Below are 18078 nucleotides of genomic sequence, written 5' to 3' on the forward strand. Positions count from 1 at the left end.
TTTACAGCTCTGGCTAATACCACCAAGACAGTGTGTAATACAAACTGCACAATGGGTCACCCTTTGCTTACTCCTGGTCTTAAAGAGGAAATTTTAGAATGCATGGAATTTCTTTTTTCACATGGCCTTTATCAGATTAAGGAAGTTCCCTTCTATTCTTTGCTAAATGGTTTATGAAGATGATAATGATATCAAAGGAATTGCATGCTAAGTCGATTTAGTGTCTGACTGCAACTCTAAGGACTGTAGCCCACCAGGCTCCTCTGTCCTTGGGATTCTCCAGGCAAGACTGCTGGAGTAGGTTGCCATCTCCTCCTCCCTAGGAGCTTCCTGACCTAGGGATCAAACCTGCATCTCTTATGTCTCCTGAATTGGCAGGTCGGTTCTTTACCACTAGCATCGTCTAGGAAGCCCAATCAAAGGAAAAAATGCTTCTTATTCATCTATTGAGATGACCTTATTAAATTTATTTCCCCTTAATCTGTTTGAATTATACTATTTTTTTTAATATTAAACCAACTCAAGTCCTGGAATAAACTCAATTGATAAATTGGTAATTTGTCAGTGTTTATGATTAATTATCCTTTTCATACATTCCAGGATTTATTCTGCCAATATTTTGTGTATAATATTTTTGCATCCATGCTAATGTGTGAATAGTTTCTTAATTTCCATTATTTATACATTCTGTCTGATTTTAACTCAAAGGTTATACCCATTCCTACTGAGTTGAGCATGTTTCTTTTCTACTATAATTTATTTTTTGACCTTTGAGTTGTTTAGAAGTTTACTTTGAAATTTCCAAAAGTCGATGGCTTATTTGGTTCTTTATGAATCTTAAAACTAGTTATAATCATGTCACTAAATTTTGGTGCACAGAAATGATACATGCAAATTCTAGTTTTCACTAAAGGCAAGCTACATATGTGCTTTCCCTGTCTTTCTCTTCTCTAGTTACAACACAAATCTAAGGACTGGAGCTGAACCAGGCATCTTGGATCAGGAGGGGAAAGGAATATACTGAAGATGGAAGAGCAAAACAGCAAAAGAAGTCAGTTTCTGTCACCCTACCTGCCATGGGTGCAGTATATTTGGACTGTTACACAAGAGTGAAACTAATTTCTCTTATTTTTGGATTTCTCTTAACTGAGGTCATGATAACTCTAACTAATACAAAGTATGATAATCTAAATTATCATGGCATTTATGGAAATGAAGACAGATTTGAGGGGTGATATGAAAAACAGACTTTATATATCCAAGCTGCTTCCCCCTTCCCTTTCATTTCCCAAAAGTGAGTCTTAACTGCATTGCCTGTACCTCTTCTTCACCCTCAACCTCCCGCTTACTAAGTGTGCCAGCTCCTTTCTAGAAATAAGGGTACTCACTTTAGCTCTGCCTTTCTGGCACCACACTGTCCCAAATCCTGATTTTCCAAGCACATCCCTGAAGCTCTATGATCTCCACATACACTTTCCATTTCCCTACTTGCAGCCTTTCACCACTGCGCTCTAGCTGTGCTCCCGTGCACACACTCATCATGCCATAATCCCTGATTAAAAACCATTAATACTTCCTATTGGTTGAATAGCTGTTACCAACTCTCACCTCCAGACCTTGTAATGCCAATGACAGAGAATGAACAGCAATCACAGTAATTCTTTCCAAAGGAGGAGCCCAGAATCCTTCCCAACAGAAAGTTTCAGTAGTCAGTACTATGCTCACCAGTAGGAACTGGCACTCAGGTAGAAACCCGCTTGTATGCCTGATCAGTTCAGTTGCTCAGTCAAATCTGACTCTTTGCGATCCCATGGACTGCAGCACACCAGGCCTCCCTGTCCATCACCAACTCCTGGAGTTTACTCAAACTCATGTCCATCGAGTCGGTGATGCCATCCAACCATCTCATCGTCTGTAGTCCCCTTCTCCTCCCACCCTCAATCTTTCCCAGCATCAGGGTCTTTTCAAATGAGTCAGTTCTTTGCATGAGGTGGCCAAAGTATTGGAGTTTCAGCTTCATTATTAGTCCTTCCAATGAATATTCAGGACTGATGTCCTTTAGGATGGACTGGTTGGATCTCCTTGCTGTCCAAGGGACTCTCACAAGTCTTTTCCAACACCTTGAACTTCTCCAACTCCTTGAACACAGCTCAAGAGCATCAATTCTTTGGTGCTCAGCTTTCTTTATAGTCCAACTCACATCCATACATGACTACTGGAAAAACCATAGCTTTGATTAGGCAGACCTTTGTTGGCAAAGTAATGTCTCTGCTTTCTAATATGCTGTCTAGGCTGGTCATCACTTTTCTTCCTAGGAGCAAGCGTCTTTTAATTTTCATGGCTGCAGTCACCATCTGCAGTGATTTTGGAGACCCCCAAAATAAAGTCTCTCACTGTTTCCATTGTTTTCCATCTGTTTGCTATGATGGGACCAGATGCTATGGTCTTCATTTATTAAATGTTGAGTTTTAAGCCAGTTTTTTCACTCTTCTCTTTCACTTTCATCAAGAGGCTCTTTAGGTTTTTCACTCTCTGCCATAAGCGTAGTGTCATCTGCATATCTGAGGTTACTGATACTTCTCCCAGGAATCTTGATTCCAGCTTGTGCTTCATTCAGTCTGGCATTTTACATGATATACTCTGCATATAAGTTAAATAAGCAGGGTGACAATATACAGCCTTGATGTACTCCTTTCCCGATTTGGAACTAGTCTGTTGCTCCATGTCCAGTTCTGTTGCTTCTTGACCTGCATACAGGTTTCTCAGGAGGCAGGTCAGGTAGTCTGGTTTTTCCATCTCTTGAAGAATTTTCCACAGTTTGTTGTGATCCACACAGTCAAAGGCTTTGGTATAGTGAATAAAGCAGAAGTAGATGTTTTTTTGGAACTCTCTTCCTTTTTCGATGATCCAGTGGATGTTGGCTATTTGATCTCTGGTTCCTCTGGCTTTTCTAAATCCAGCTTGAACATTTGGAAGTTTATGGTTCAGGTACTGTTGAAGCCTGGCTTGAAGAATTTTGAGCATTACTTTGCTAGCGTGTGAGATGAGTGCAATTGTGCAGTAGTTTGAACATTCTTTGGCACTGCCTTTCTTTGGGACTGGAATGAAAACTGACCTTTTCCAGTCCTGTGGCCACTGCTGAGTTTTCCAAATTTGCTGGCATATTGAGTGCAGCATTTTAACTGCATCATCTTTGAGGATTTGAAATACCCTGTATGCCTGATATCAAATCTAAACTCCTGGGTTTATATTTCAAAACTCCAAAATATCTATCATTTTCTTAAAGTTTTATAGCTAATGAGTCTATAATAAAAAAAAAAAGTGAAAGCCTTTGAAATGGAACAAAAACTTACTAGTTATCTTCGATGAGAAACTCGTTGTTGCCTAGCAGATCCTTCTAGGTTTTTGATTCAATGGGATCTCTATATTAGTCATTGTCTTTGATCTATTCATAATTTGCTATGCAAATGATTCTTGTACACAGACATGAATGAAATTTTATCTGCAGGGGGGTTCAATTGATTTCCTTCCTCCACCATGGAAGAAGCCAATTTTCCCTCTATTTTAAATTCACTGCAGTACTCTAGTGCTCTTTGAATGTTCCTTTACGTGGGTAACATCTAGCTCATTCTCTCATTTAAGTTAGTGAGTTAAACTCATTTGTCATGAGTTCATTTTATATTTCTATGAGAGTCATGATTTCATGATTTTGCCTTTAAATTAAAAAAAAAATATCCTTCTAACAAACTCTTGTTTTCATTATTCCCTTTAAACTTTGATTCCATCCCCAACATACAATGTCATCTCTGGCTTTCTTCCTGACACCACTGGTTCTTCCCATGTCAGGGATGAATCTAATCTCCGCCATAACCTCAAAATACAAAAGTATGCTTTTCCATGATGAACCCAGACTGCAATGATGTCAATTTATTTTACAATTATAGTTTCTTTGTAATGCCTTCTACAAAATGCACTGTTTCATTGACATGTTGCAGACACTGCCTATTTATCTTACAGCATTAATTTATATGCAAGTAACTTCTCTCCTTAATTAGAGTGCAAGTTCCTGGAGAGAACTGATCACAACTCATTTTCCTTTTCTACTCTTCACTGTCTATGTAGTATGTAGCGCCCAATAAATACCCACTACCAAGTCCCATCCATGGCCCATGAACGGAGGCTCTCAACCACGATTTCTTTCAGGTAATCACTTAACTTTATTTAGGCAACTAACCTACTATCTTGTGGCAGAAGGTGTTTCCTTCCTAGAAAAACTCACACTAAACTTTCATGAAGATCACTGGAGCTTCGTGAAACACCAAATAAAGTGTGGTACTAATCAGAAAGTCTAGAGAAAAAATAATAAATTGATATGCTTCTAGGTACTTCTTCCCCTCAATTATCAGTATTGTGTATACTTATATTCTTAAGAACAGTCCATGTGAGGGTTACACACATTCAGTTCGACATTCATTCTCTGATTCTACAAATGTTTATTGATTTTCAACTATATGTTAGAAATTTTTTGCAGGCCTTGGCAATGCATTTGTAAATAAAATGTAATTTGTAATCCAAGATGCTTACCTGCTAGTGAAGAAGGAAGAGGAAAGGATAAGAAAAGAGAAGGGAAATAGAGACAACTGTGACCTAAGCATATAGATAATTGGTGACAAGCCAAATTAAGTTGCTCTTATTTTCGGGAATTATATATACTGAACCTTTAAAATTAATTTAATATAAGTATAATAAGGAATAATGAAATCTCAAATTTTGCAGATCTGTATCACCAGAATACACATCCTACATTCAATGTCTTACATACCCTAATACCAACTAAACCAAATGAGAGACCACCAACATTTTTCTACTGTTTAACTGCTGAGTTGTGAGAGAATAATAAATGATCTGGAGACTGCTGCCAGCATATTTGATTTTATGAACTATAAAATATTTTACCAGTTGAATAGTCTACCAAGTATATTAAATCTGCTCCTTATAATGCTATATGAAGTCAAAGGATTTCATAACATTTGAGCATTAACGTTATTACTGAGCATTTTCATTTTTATGGTTTTACTTATGATCATTATTTCAAATTAAAACCATCTTGAGAAAACTGCCACTGTTTAAATAAAAAAAAAAAACCTAGTTCATTTAACCAGTTTTATTTTTCTCATGATGACTTTTTATTCTTACCTTTATTCCTAGAGGAACCCTTAGAATAAAGCATTAAAGATTTTATATCATAGTACTCTGTTAGTAAAGAAATTATGGAAATAAAAAAGACCAGCAAATACTAATAAATTTTACAGGCTTTATGTTGTATGTTGACATATTGGTATAGTTAAAATGATTCAAAAAGAAATAAAAAGCAAAATCATATAATGACAACCTAACATTTGTATGGTCCTAAATATTTTCACATATATTTTCCTCTTAATTCTCACAGCAATCTGATAAAACAAGTTTAATTATATTCATTTTTACAGATAAAGGAATCAAGAAATAAGTGGTTTACTAAATGTGTAAGTGGCATTTTGTATGCTACACCCAGGTCCTCAAACTTTCTGCTTTTGTTCATACTTTTATAAAGAGAATTTAATTTATAAGCCAAATCCTATTGGCAAGACACTTTCTAAGGGTAAGTAAAATATATGTAGAGGAACACTAGACATTTTATTCACTTACAGTGTCATCATACTAAAACTGAAAAAATCAAGTGTACTTTCCAAGTGGCCCAGTTAAAAGTAAGGAATAGATTATTTACTCACTAGGGTCTAGATGCTGTCTATCAAAATCACTTGTTTACATAGGACTAAAATGTGCTCTATTAGCATCTTTCCTTTCCTCACACAAATTAAATATTTTATTTTTTATTAACCTTATTATTAAAGCTTATGGTTTGCCTTCTCATGAAAAACATTAAAAAAATGACTAGTTCCAAGTCATTCAATATTTTGTGTGTTTTCAAAGTTTTTAACACAAAATATACATTTCCAAGTATTTACATCATATTCTCTATATAGCTTTAAATATCTCCCTCTGTATATATTTATTTTTGAACATATGACACTTTATTGCCGAACAATATTTCATTGTAGATGGTATCATAATTTACTCTACAATTCTTTCAATTCGTGTGGCTTTATCATGCAAACGTTTACTTATAAAACCATTTTTTTTTAAAAATTGCAGAACCGAGTGATATCACAGCCCCAATTCTTCTCCAACAAGTCACTATTATGAGATTTGCTTGCTTCTATTCTTTTTTCATACATCATATGTTATCATTAAAGTATACATGTCATTTTATATCTTAAATTTGCTTCCATTAAAATGATATAATAAGCCTTTTCCATAATCATTGTGTCATTTTGGGCAGAATTTCACACTTTATCGAACCATTACTTTATTGATATTAAACAATAAGTTTTCTCCTCTTTCTTTCTTTTTAAAAATATGTAAATCATTTTCCAATAAATGTTGCAAGCATATAACCTTTACATATGTGCCCTTAAAACAATGATTTCCTAACACCAGATTCCTGCAAGTAAGATTATTAAAAAAAAAAAAGGCTAAATAGCTTTTATCATTATTTGAATATGGAAAAAAATATTGACTGTCTACACTCCAAAAGTTCAAAGGATAAAATGGCATCCTAATTTCAGTATCTTATCAACTAGTCCTTTTAGTGATTGGGAAATATAGAAACAAATAAACATAATTACATTTAAGCTAATTGTGTTTTCCATAAATTAGTATATATTGGCACCATTTGTCTTGAGACAACAGTGACCACTTAGACACATTTTTTTTTCTTAATGCTATTTTCATTTTAAAAGTCTGTATCTACATACCTTTCAGGTATAATTTAGCTTATTGTTCCCTTTGAATCTTAGATGAAGTTTTAGAAATGCTTTCTGGAACTGCTTCCTTTGGGGAGTGCTCTGAAATCCACAACAGTACCCAGCAGTAATTCTGATAGAAGGAGAAAGAAAATGACCCAACTTACCGTTTCTAAGGCATTTACACGGTCCTGCAAATAAAGCATAATATATAATTATAAAAACAAAGCCATTAAAATATCATTTCAAGTTTGGTTTTTGGATTTTTCCATTTATCTTCTATTAACATTTTTAAAATGTAAAAGATGAAAACTCCTACTCAGGATAATCTCTCTAAGAGAAAAACAGTCATGAAACAATTACTTTTCTCACCTTGACTAGTGTTAGGACTACAAGGTTTAATTTAACTGTAAACACCATAAATTCAGGCTTGGTTACTGAGTGAAATAGATTCTAAGACTTCCACATTGGTAAAAGTATGTCTATTTAATAAAACATAGCTATTAGACAGATCTGAACATATGAGCCACAACCAGACAATAGTAGTGATATAAAAAAGGAATTCAGCACACACACTTGCTCTCAGTTAGGTACCCAGCACAGAGTGCGCTCTCAAGGGAAGTCAAGTTCAGACTTAAGAGTGACATCGCCAACTAAAATTAGTAAGTACACGGTTAACTGAAACAAGGCCGGAGAAATGAGAATGACAGGTTACATGCAGGCAGTCCTGAACCCAGGTGGGTCTTCGTCACTTACAGTATCTTAGAAGGATTCACAGACACATTGGTTTTTAAAAAGAGTCATTGATAATATTGCTTTAAAAGCTAAATGATTAAGAATGGTTTCATTCTCAGTCCAACAGCTGTGTCTTCAAGTCTTCCCAAAGCGAAACAGCTATATACAAAAAGTTTTTTTGGTTTTTTTTTTTAAAGCTGAATTTGGGAAGAGAGTCTGAAAATTCAAGGAACTGTAAAGCCATGCTTTTTATGAGGATAAAGGCCGTTTTTCTATTCTTTCATTTTAAGCAGTTGAAGAAGATATATAAAATCTGGATCTCTCTCGTTTAATTAAATTAATCACTTGTGCTAGAGGGTAAGGAGGGAAAATGGTACAGCCAGCCACTGAGCTCAGATCTCTGAGACCCTGCAGACACTGACAGGGACCCATGACCCTTAGGAGCATAACCTAGCCCTCCCCTCCCCAAGATTCTCCCAGCCTCACCAAGGCCTTGCCTTTGAGGATTTCTGCAACCCAGCCTCCAACATTCAGACTGGGAAACTAGGTTGGACATTTCTGCCCCTTTAAACATATGGCTGTGCGGGCACAAGTTAAACCAATATATTAATATTATGCCAAAGCAGCCCAAAGCAGACTGTTTTTAGCAGTATAATCTGTTTAATTGCATTTTGTTGGCATACTTGAGAGAACCTCACCGTCACCCCCATAATTTTCATAAAATAACTGCTATTTTATTGGTGACTTGGGTACTGTCACATTTGAGTAGCTCGTAATAAATGCATATAGTGCCTCTAGGGGGCTTTGATCTGTTGTTACCAGGCATCTTATTCACAGTACATCTGGGACAAAACCATTCAGCAAAGCTTTATCATCCTTTGCAGATTGAACAGAACCTCATTAGACAGTCTTTGGGTAGTGCTGCATTTATATGAACCATCTTGGAAGGCTGAAAATATTTACAGCCACTATTTGGGCCTTCAGTTTTCCCCACACCATGTATTTATGGGGCTCATGTTACTTAAAATTAGCATATTTTTAAAGCACACATACAGCTGGTTTGCAATCAATGATTTCATGTGATGCCAAAATGGTACAACTGAATTAAATTCTGTTTTAATTCATAGCTCAGTGTTCGGGAAAGATAAAACTTATATGATTTATGTATTAGTATCTTCATTTTATTTAAATATTTGTTACAGGATTTTAAAAGGAATGTGTACTGTCATGGACTATGTGTTTGTGTCTTCAAAATTCATGTGCTAAAAACCCCAATCCCTAAAGTGATGGTCTCTGCATATATGACATTTGGGAGGTGATCAGGTCAGGAGGAGACAGCCCTCAGGAGATTAGTGCTCTTCTAAGAAGAGATACAGAATGCGGGCTTCTCCTTCTGCTCTCTGCCACACTAAGGCATGAGAACATGGCCATCTACAAGCCAGGAAGAGGTCCCTCACCAAGGACAGAACCTGCCAGCACCCTGATCTTGGAACTGCCAGCTTCCACAACTGTGAGAAACAAATGTTTGCTGCTTAAGAATCCAGGCTACAGTAATTTGGTACAGCAGTCTAAGCTGACATATGCCTAGTCTGTAAGGCTAAAACACAAATGGTGGGGAGAAAAAAAAAAATCTCAATTTCATTAAAATATAAAGACCAATAAATAATCTGTTTCAATGCAATTTAGTTACATCTGTTTGTCTATAACCTACTCCATTCCAAAATGGTACTGAAATAGCTTTCAATGAAAGAATATATATTGAAAAAAATGAGAAAATTAGAGAAACAGGAAATGCAGTTCATTAACCTGAATTTAAATAATTCAATTTGCCAATCAACAACAGCTAATAGGATATCAGTCATTGTTGCCAATCAGTGAGCTTTCTCTAAATTGCAGTTTTTGGCTTTAATTACAGGCTATAAAAATAAGAAACTACTCCTAATCTTTATGAACTTATTAACTTGCTTTTAAAATTTAAGAAATGTATTTTGAAATTTAAATGGCTGAAGTTGACTTCTTTTTTGGCAGACAAGATTAGTTATTATAATTCTGCATATAAAAGAATTAGCCTATTGAAAATCCCTGTTCTCAAACAAAATATGTGCATACTTCCTCTCATGTTCTTATCATTAGAATAGAGGTAATTTAAGCCAGTCTATGAAGAAAGACTAGTATATGTCCTGGAATGAATATGTAATTATACCAAAATTGATTTATATTCTCCCTATCCTCTCTCACTCACTAGAACTGGACCTGTAGTGTTCTATTGTTGCTGTTTAATCTCCAATTTTCATTTCAACAAATTTTATCTAAAGCTCAGTCTACAGGTTCAATACTCTGCCTTCTCTCCTACCACACTCTCAAGCTTAGATCCTAAAAAGAATTGCTTAAGATACTGAAAGAGGAGTTGGTAGGTGAGACGAGTAGAGAGAGAAGAAAGTCTCCAGAAGTAATAAAGACACTCTCACTATAATGCAATTTCAGGTGGTTTTAATAAATTAGTGGTTCTTATTTTTGCAATCATGGACTTTGAGAACTTTTCCCCCAGGAAAATGAACACTATACATGACACATATAATTTTGCATACACTTTTAGGGGAACTGCAGACTCTCAGAACCCACCCATAGGTGTCCAAGTATTTTTACTTAAAGATACTTGAAATAGGATGTAAGAATTAATTTATTAGACCAAATAAATTATTGTATTAGAACAAATCTATTTCTCCTGTATGAAGCACTTCTTGACAACAAGTAAAGGAACAATTGGGAGTGGAAGGTTAAAAATCAGAGGAGAAATTTCCTTCAAATATTTTGAAGGAAAAGTTCTAAGGGGAAAAAATAGGTTTTATTGCTATCAGGTTTTTTTGTGATTGAAGATTCCCTTTCCCACTGTTTTTTAGTGCTATTTTAGAAGGGGAAAGTCTCAGAAAATCACAGTCTTGTCATGGAGAAGGGGCTTGCATAACTCAATGAAGCCATGAGCCATGCCATGCAGGCCACCCAAGATGGATGGGTCACAATGGAAAGTTCTGACAAAACATGGTCCACTGGAGGGGGGAATGGCAAACTACTCCAATATTCCTGCTGCGAGAACCACATGAACGGGAATAGTATGAAAAGGCAAAAAGATATGACACCAGAAGATGAGCCCCCTGGTTGGAAGGTGCCAATGTGCTACTGGGGAAGAGAGGAGGGCAATTACTAATAGCTCCAGAAAAAAATGAAGTGGCTGGGCTAAAGAATAAATGACTCTCAGCTGTGGATGTAGTGAAAGTAAAGTGGTGATGAAAGTGAAGTCTGGTGGTGAGTAAAGTCCGATGCTGTAAAGAACAATATTGCATAGGAACCTGGAATGTTAGGTTCATGAATCAAGGTAAATTGGAAGTGGTCAAACATGAGATGGCAAGAGTGAACGTCGACATTTTAGGAATCAGTGAACTAAAACGGACTAAAATGGGTGAATTTAACTCAGATGACCATTATATCTACTACTGTGGGCAAGAATGCCTTAGATGAAACGGAATAGCCCTAATAGTTAACAAGAGTTCAAAATGCAATGCTCAGGTGCAATCTCAAAAACGACAGAATGATCTCTGTTCGTTTCCAAGGCAAACCATTCAATATCACAGAAATCCAAGTCTATACCTCAACCACAAATGCCGAAGAAGCTGAAGTTGAAGGGTTCTATGAAGGCCTAAAAGACCTTCTGGAATTAAAACCAACAAAAGATGTCCTTTTCATCAAAGGGAACTGGAATGCAAAAGTAGGAAATCAAGAGATACCTGGAGTAACAGGCAAGTTTGGCCTTGGAGTACAGAATGAAGCAGGGCAAAGGCTAACAAGTTCTGTCAAGGGAACGCATGGTCATAGCAAACACCCTCTTCCAACAACACAAGAGAAGACTCTACACATGGACATCACCAGATGTTCAATACCAAAATCATACTGATTATATTCTTTGCAGCTGAAGATGGAAAAACTCTATACAGTCAGCAAAAACAAGACTAGGAGCTGACTCTGGCTCAGATCATCAGCTCCTTATTGAAAAATTCAGGCTTAAACTGAAGAAAGCAGGGAAAACCATTAGGCCATTCAGGTATGTCCTAAGTCAAATCCCTTATGATTATACCGTGAAGGTAAGGAATAGATTCAAAGGATTAGATCTGGTAGACAGAGTGCCTGAAGAACTATGGACAGAGGTTCGTGACACTGTATAGGAGTCAGTGAAAAAACCATCTCAAAGAAAAAGAAATGCAGGAAGGCAAAGTGGTTGTTTGGGGAAACTTTACAAACAGCTGAGGAAAGAAGGGAAGCAAAAAGTAAGGGAGAAAGGGAAAGATGTACTCAACTGAATGCAGAGTTCCAGAGAATAGCAAGGAGACATAAGAAGGCCTTCTTGAGTGATCAATGCAAAGAAATAGAGGAAAACAATAGAATATGGAAAACTAGAGACCTCTTCAAGAAAATTGGAGATATGAAGGGAACATTTCATGCAAGGATGGGCACGATAAAGGGCAGAAACTGTAAGGATCTAACAGAAGCAGAAGAGATTAAAAGAGGCAGCAAGAATACACAGAAAAACTGTACAAAAAAGGCCTAATGACCAGGATAACCATGATGGTGTGTCACTCACCTTAAGCCAGACTTCCTGGAGTGTGAAGTCAAGTGGGCCTTCAGAAGCATTACTATAAACACAGCTAGCGGAGGTGATGCAATTCCAGTTAAGCTACTTCAAATCCTAAAAGATGATGTTGTTAAAGTGCTGCACTCAATAGGCCAGAAAATTTGGAAAACTCAGCAGTGGCCACAGGACTGGAAAAGGTCAGTTTTCATCCCAATCCCAAAGAAAGGCAATGGAAAGAATGCTCAAACTACCACACAATTGTGCTCATTTCGCATGCTAGTATTGTTATGCTCAATATCTGTTAAGCTAGGCTTCAGCAGTATATGAACTGAGAACTTCTAGATGGACATTGGGTTTAGAAAAGGCAGAGGACCCAGAGATCAAATTGCCAACATTTTTGGATCATAGAGAAAGCAAGGGAATTAAAGAAAAACATCTACTCCTGTTTCATTGACTATGCAAAAACCTTTGAGTGTGTGGGTCACAACAAACTGTAAAAAATTCTTAAAGAAATGAGAATACCAGACCATGTTACCTATCTCCTGAGAAACCTGTAAGCAGGTCAAGATGCAACAATTAGAACCTTACATGGAACAACTGACTGGTTCAAAATTGGAAAAGAAGTATGACAAAGCTGTATTTTGTTACTCTATTTAACTTATATGCAGAATATATCACGCAAAATGCCAGGCTAGATAAAGCACAAGCTGGAATCAAGATTTCCAGGATAAACATCATTAACCTCAGATATGCAGATGGTACCACGCCAATGACAGAAAGGGAAGAGGAATGTTGAGTTTTAAATCAGCTTTTTCACTCTCATCCTCAAGAGTCTGATCACTTCACGGCAAACAGATGGGGAAAAAATGGAGGCAGTGACAGGTTTTACATTCTTGGGCTCCAAAATCACTGCAGATGGTGACTCTAGCCAAGAAATTAAAACGCTTGCTCCTCGGAAGGAAAGCTATGACAAACCTAGACAACATATTAAAAAGCAAAGATACCACTTTGATGACCAAGGTCCATATAGTCAAAGCTATGTTTCTCCAGTAGTCATGTATGGATGTGACAGTTGGACCATATTTAAGGCTGAGCACTGAAGTTTGATGCTGTCAAACTGTGGTGCTGGAGAGGACTCTTGAGAGTCCCTTGAACTGCAAGGAGATCAAATTCGCCAACCTACAGGAAATCAACACTGAATATCATTAGAAGGACTGATGCTAAGGCTGAAGGTCCAATACTTTGGCCACCTGATGGGGAGAGTCAACTCATTGGATAAGACCCTGATGCTGGGAAAGACAGAAGGCAAAATAAGAAGAGGGCAACAGAGGATGAGATTGTTAGATAGCACCACTGAGTCAACGGAATGATTTGAGCAAACTCCAGGAGACAGTAAGGGACAAAGTAACCTGGCGTGCTGCAGTCCATGGGGTTACAGAGAGTCGGACACGACTCAGCCACTGAACAACAACAAGGAGGGAAACGTCTTGATAGCTGACGGTGAACGATGTCGGATTCGTGGTCTCCGAAGAAGAAGATTTAGCTTTGGGACCAGGGACCAGGCTTGATCACTCAAAAGCTTTTGCGTAGCAGTTTTATTAAAGTGAAAAAGGGACAGAGAAAGCTTCTGACACAGACATCAGAAGGAGGACAGAGCGTGCCCCCCTCGCTAGTCTTAGCAAAGGAGCTATATACTTTCTTAATTAGTTACTACAATAAATCAAAGCAATGTCTCAAGGTTGTAAAGATCTTACTAGACCCATTCCCATAATTTGCATTTTAAGATAACAGGATTAGCCACAAGGTTTTCAGGAGGAGAAACTGTCCTCAAGTAGGATATATTGTTGTTATATAATCCTTCTTACAGAGTTTAAACTGAGTTGTTTGTTGTGTAATCATCAGTTCTGGGCTTAAAGAAAAAAAATGTTTTATGTGTCTAACACTAAGGAATGTAGAGGGGAAAAAAAAGATGTTTGTCCTTTCCCCCTCCTTTAAAATTCCAGACCCCAGTCTCTGCTTCGAGAGCCCCAGATCCCTTTCTCCTTCTCAGGGACCCCATACTTCTTATCAACCTGCCTAGGAATGGCCTCTCTTAGTCTAAAAAAAATCTAAAAGGGCAACAATTATTTTAATATTTACTTTTAAGGATTATACATACAGTCACTGCATAGTCCTTGAGTTACAATGAAGCATACTGTTATTATCCTCTAGTGTTAATATTGCATGCTATTTCTAACTGAAAACAATAATGCTAAAAATCACTTTTTAATTTATTTTGGGCTTGACAGATCAAGTAAGGTGAGTTGTATTTTTGGGAGGCCAATAGCACATGTACTATGAAAAAAAGATTTATTTTAACTTTTTATCCCGAGGCTATCAACCTATCTTGAACTGTACATATTCCTTTGCTACTTGGTCACAATGGGGTGTACATTAGAATTTATGAATAAACCAAAGCAAATTCATTAGCATCACAGGAAATGGGAACATATGTGTGAGCTAAGTTAGGACATGAGTGCTAAATGGATAGTTGGTATCTGCATCCCTGATCATTAACAGCTTGTTTGACTCAGCTGAGCCAGTCAACGACCCACATTGGCTCATCCGTCCCACCTGAGAAATGAAATAGAGGTTCTTAGGTCTAAATACTCAAGAGTTCTTCTGCTTCTGGTAAGTGTAGTTGTACACATCTACTGACTTTTTCATAATACAGTATTTTTCAAGCATGTTTGAAATATATTTGTTATCAAACAAAAAAATGCACAATAATGGTATAAAAATATAACAAGAGTCTCTACTTTTTCCAACTCTAAGAAACAGTACAAGTATAGACTAATTCTGGAAACTTCTCTGGGACTGAAGGGCCATGATGGACGTATCACCTTCAAAGAAGAAAATCTACAATGAGGACTTCCTCTCGCCACTGTGCTAAAAGCACGACGCTTGTCCTCTGGGAGAAGAGTCCACTCAGCTTCCTCACCCAGAGAGAGAACTGCAGGGCTTTTTCCTGTCAATGTTAACTCAGTGTAAAGAACACCCACACCTTACCTGCTGCTTCCTATATGAAAGATAGCAAATGAAAGGAAAATGTGTCCCATTTTTCCTTTATGCATTTCCACATGACAACTCGTTACATTCAGCAAACTGTCAATCAAATTTTGGTAATTAAAAGAGGAATAATTTCAAATGTATTCTTCATGTGTCAAGATATTAGAATGAAAGAAAAGGCTTTTATTAATCACCACAAAAAGTCACTGTTTCTTGCATTATTCTAAAAAATTAAAATAGGTAAAAATTGTAAACAATCACAATGTTGCAACACTAAAATAAAAACAACTTTAAGATGTAGCATAGCTTGGCTTTGAGTATACATGAGTCAATGATCCATACATAAAACTGCATGTTGTCTATTCAAAGTCAGATGAAGTTACTCTGTATTTTAAAAAAACTTCAGAATGAATGACATTAGAGCAACTTGCAGTGGTTTCCCATTATCTAGTGTTCAATTTCAGTTGAGTTCACTTCAGTCGCTCAGTCGTGTTCGACTCTTTGCGACCCTATGAATCGCAGCACGCCAGGCCTCCCGTCCATCACCAACTCCCGGAGCTTACTCAAACTCATGTCCATTGAGTCGGTGATGCCATCCAGCCATCTCATCCTGTCGCCCCCTTCTCCTCTTGCCCCCAATCCCTCCCAGCATCAGGGTCTTTTCCAGTGAGTCAACTCTTCGCCTGAGGTGGCCAAAGTATTGGAGTTTCAGCTTCAGCATCAGTCCTTCCAATAAACACCCAGGGCTGATCTCCTTTAGGATGGACTGGTTGGATCTCCTTGCAGTCCAAGGGACTCTCAAGTTAGCCAGCATTAGATACCTACAGTCAATCTTTGTTAATTCATTTCACCAGCTGCTTATGTGTCTTTTCAAATAATCTACTTCAGGGTTCAAAATAGCATAACGGAAAGGCAGAAAGAAAACCACAGGAAGTCATCAGGATTTTATCTAAAACATTGTCAGTAAGAAAATCCAACATTTGATTTATCAAGAAAAACCAGTTTAAAGTGATGTATCATTTTCTAGTCTAGTAATGATCCTTGCTATCCTTGCGGACTAGAGAATCAGGAGCAGGAACTATCACAAAATTTAGGAACGGAGTCAGAGTGTGCGCTCCACATTTCTGATCTGTTCTCTCATCCACTATCATTGCCAAATAGAGAGCTGAGGCAGCCAGCTATGCTTCTGGAACTTTTTTCTGCTGTATTCTCAGGCTGGTGATTCGGTTTGTGAGACTGTTTGTTACGAGGTCATTACTGACTACTGCACTTCCATTCAACACTATTCAGGAAAAGCTGAGGTTGCACTTCCATTGAAGTGCGATGTGTACGTGGGTTTGTGGGGGCGGAGAAGAAAGATGAAGAGAAAGATATGGACATGGGGCTCTGTTGGTCGGTTTCAACAGATTTACCACAGGAAAATGCAGCCAGAAAGGCTAGAGACAGGCTTTGCTTAAGGTTCCTGTAAACATTTCCATTCAATAGTATGAAACTAATACCGAGAAAATCTCAGATTGACCCTTTATGTTTCAGATCACAAAGCAATGCATGAGATTTCTCCCCCCACAACCCTCCCCTTTAAAATGAAGAATCACTGTTAAGTTTCTTCTTTAATGCACAACGTAACATGCTGCATAGCTGTGCACCTAAAGGATAAGACCACATCCCAGACAAAGAGCAAAAGACAGAATTCCCTTTCTGCTGGTACTGCCCAGTTCCACAGGGAAACTTCCTGTAACACGCAACAAGAGTTCAGTGAATGACATCTAAGGCTGGAGCACAACTAAAAGTTGTTTGCGGATAATATAAAGGCTATGATTGTGGTTGGGGTAATGCAAATGACAACCAACATAATTCCAAAGATTGACTGTCCCCAAAAAGTGATGCAGGAATAGGAGTTGAGTACTAGGGGGAAAAGCTAACAACCCAGAAACCAACACATCATTTTTTTTTTTTCAAGGATTTACAATTTGAGAAATAAAGTACATGTCTCCAGTTGTGAGGCTAGTCATATATCAGCTGAATATGCTCTGAACTCTTATGCAAATCATAGTGCAGTGGTGATTATGGGAAATTTATGAGTAGGTTTTTGTTATGCATAACTTGTGGAAAACAATAGAATGTGCTTTTTTTTTCAGGGTGTGTATCTGACTGCCACCAAACATAGCTGATCTAATGAGGCTCCCTGAGGTTAACATCCTTGTTTTCCTCAAGTGTACACATCTCTTGGGCTTCCAAGTGAAGAATTTTCACAAGGACACCCTCAGAAACACAGAACCCTTTGTCCCAAGCTGCTTCCTCTTGAATATTTTACTTTCAGCGCTTTATTGTCGACTACCACACATGTCACATGGCTAAGTCATGAAATAACACAAAGATAACAGTCCACCTTGGGAATTAAATTGCTTACCTTTGAGCAATTCCAACAATCCACATCCTAATTTACATGTAGAGTCATTTACTCAATTCTTTCCAGGAATTAAAATATAAGGAACATGGTATTAGAGACTCTCTCATCCTCACACCCACATTCCTTCTGTGGGCTACTGTGTACAGATCTCTCTCACCATTCCATACAAAGAGAGGACTGCTGTTCAGAATTAACATTAAGATATAAAACAGTTGTTCTATTTATAAAATAATATATTTGGCTGACAAAACTCAGGCTTTTCTTGCTTCTAATTCAGTTTGACTAAGCTTAGAACAATTACTGATCTCCATTTTTTTAAATATACAAGTACAGGTAGGAAGAGAAAGATGGGTAAAGGATTTAAAACAAGCCTTAGATTATCCGTATTCTGATAGTCAACGGTGCACTATTCTTAG

The 18078-nt window shown here is 37.3% G+C and overlaps 1 protein-coding gene across 3 annotated transcripts in view; it reads right to left on the minus strand.

The window, feature by feature from the left end:
* Window positions 1-18078, minus strand: part of CEP128 (centrosomal protein 128) — a 465565-nt gene that overhangs the window by 57631 nt on the left and 389856 nt on the right. For all 3 annotated transcript variants that reach the window (XM_043472686.1, XM_043472687.1, XM_043472685.1), the window contains one exon: window positions 7013-7036. In XM_043472686.1, coding sequence (XP_043328621.1) covers window positions 7013-7036 — 24 coding nt within the window. The remainder of the gene's footprint in view (window positions 1-7012; window positions 7037-18078) is intronic.

Source organism: Cervus canadensis, chromosome 6, assembly GCF_019320065.1.
Source record: "Cervus canadensis isolate Bull #8, Minnesota chromosome 6, ASM1932006v1, whole genome shotgun sequence".
NCBI classification, from domain to species: domain Eukaryota; kingdom Metazoa; phylum Chordata; class Mammalia; order Artiodactyla; family Cervidae; genus Cervus; species Cervus canadensis.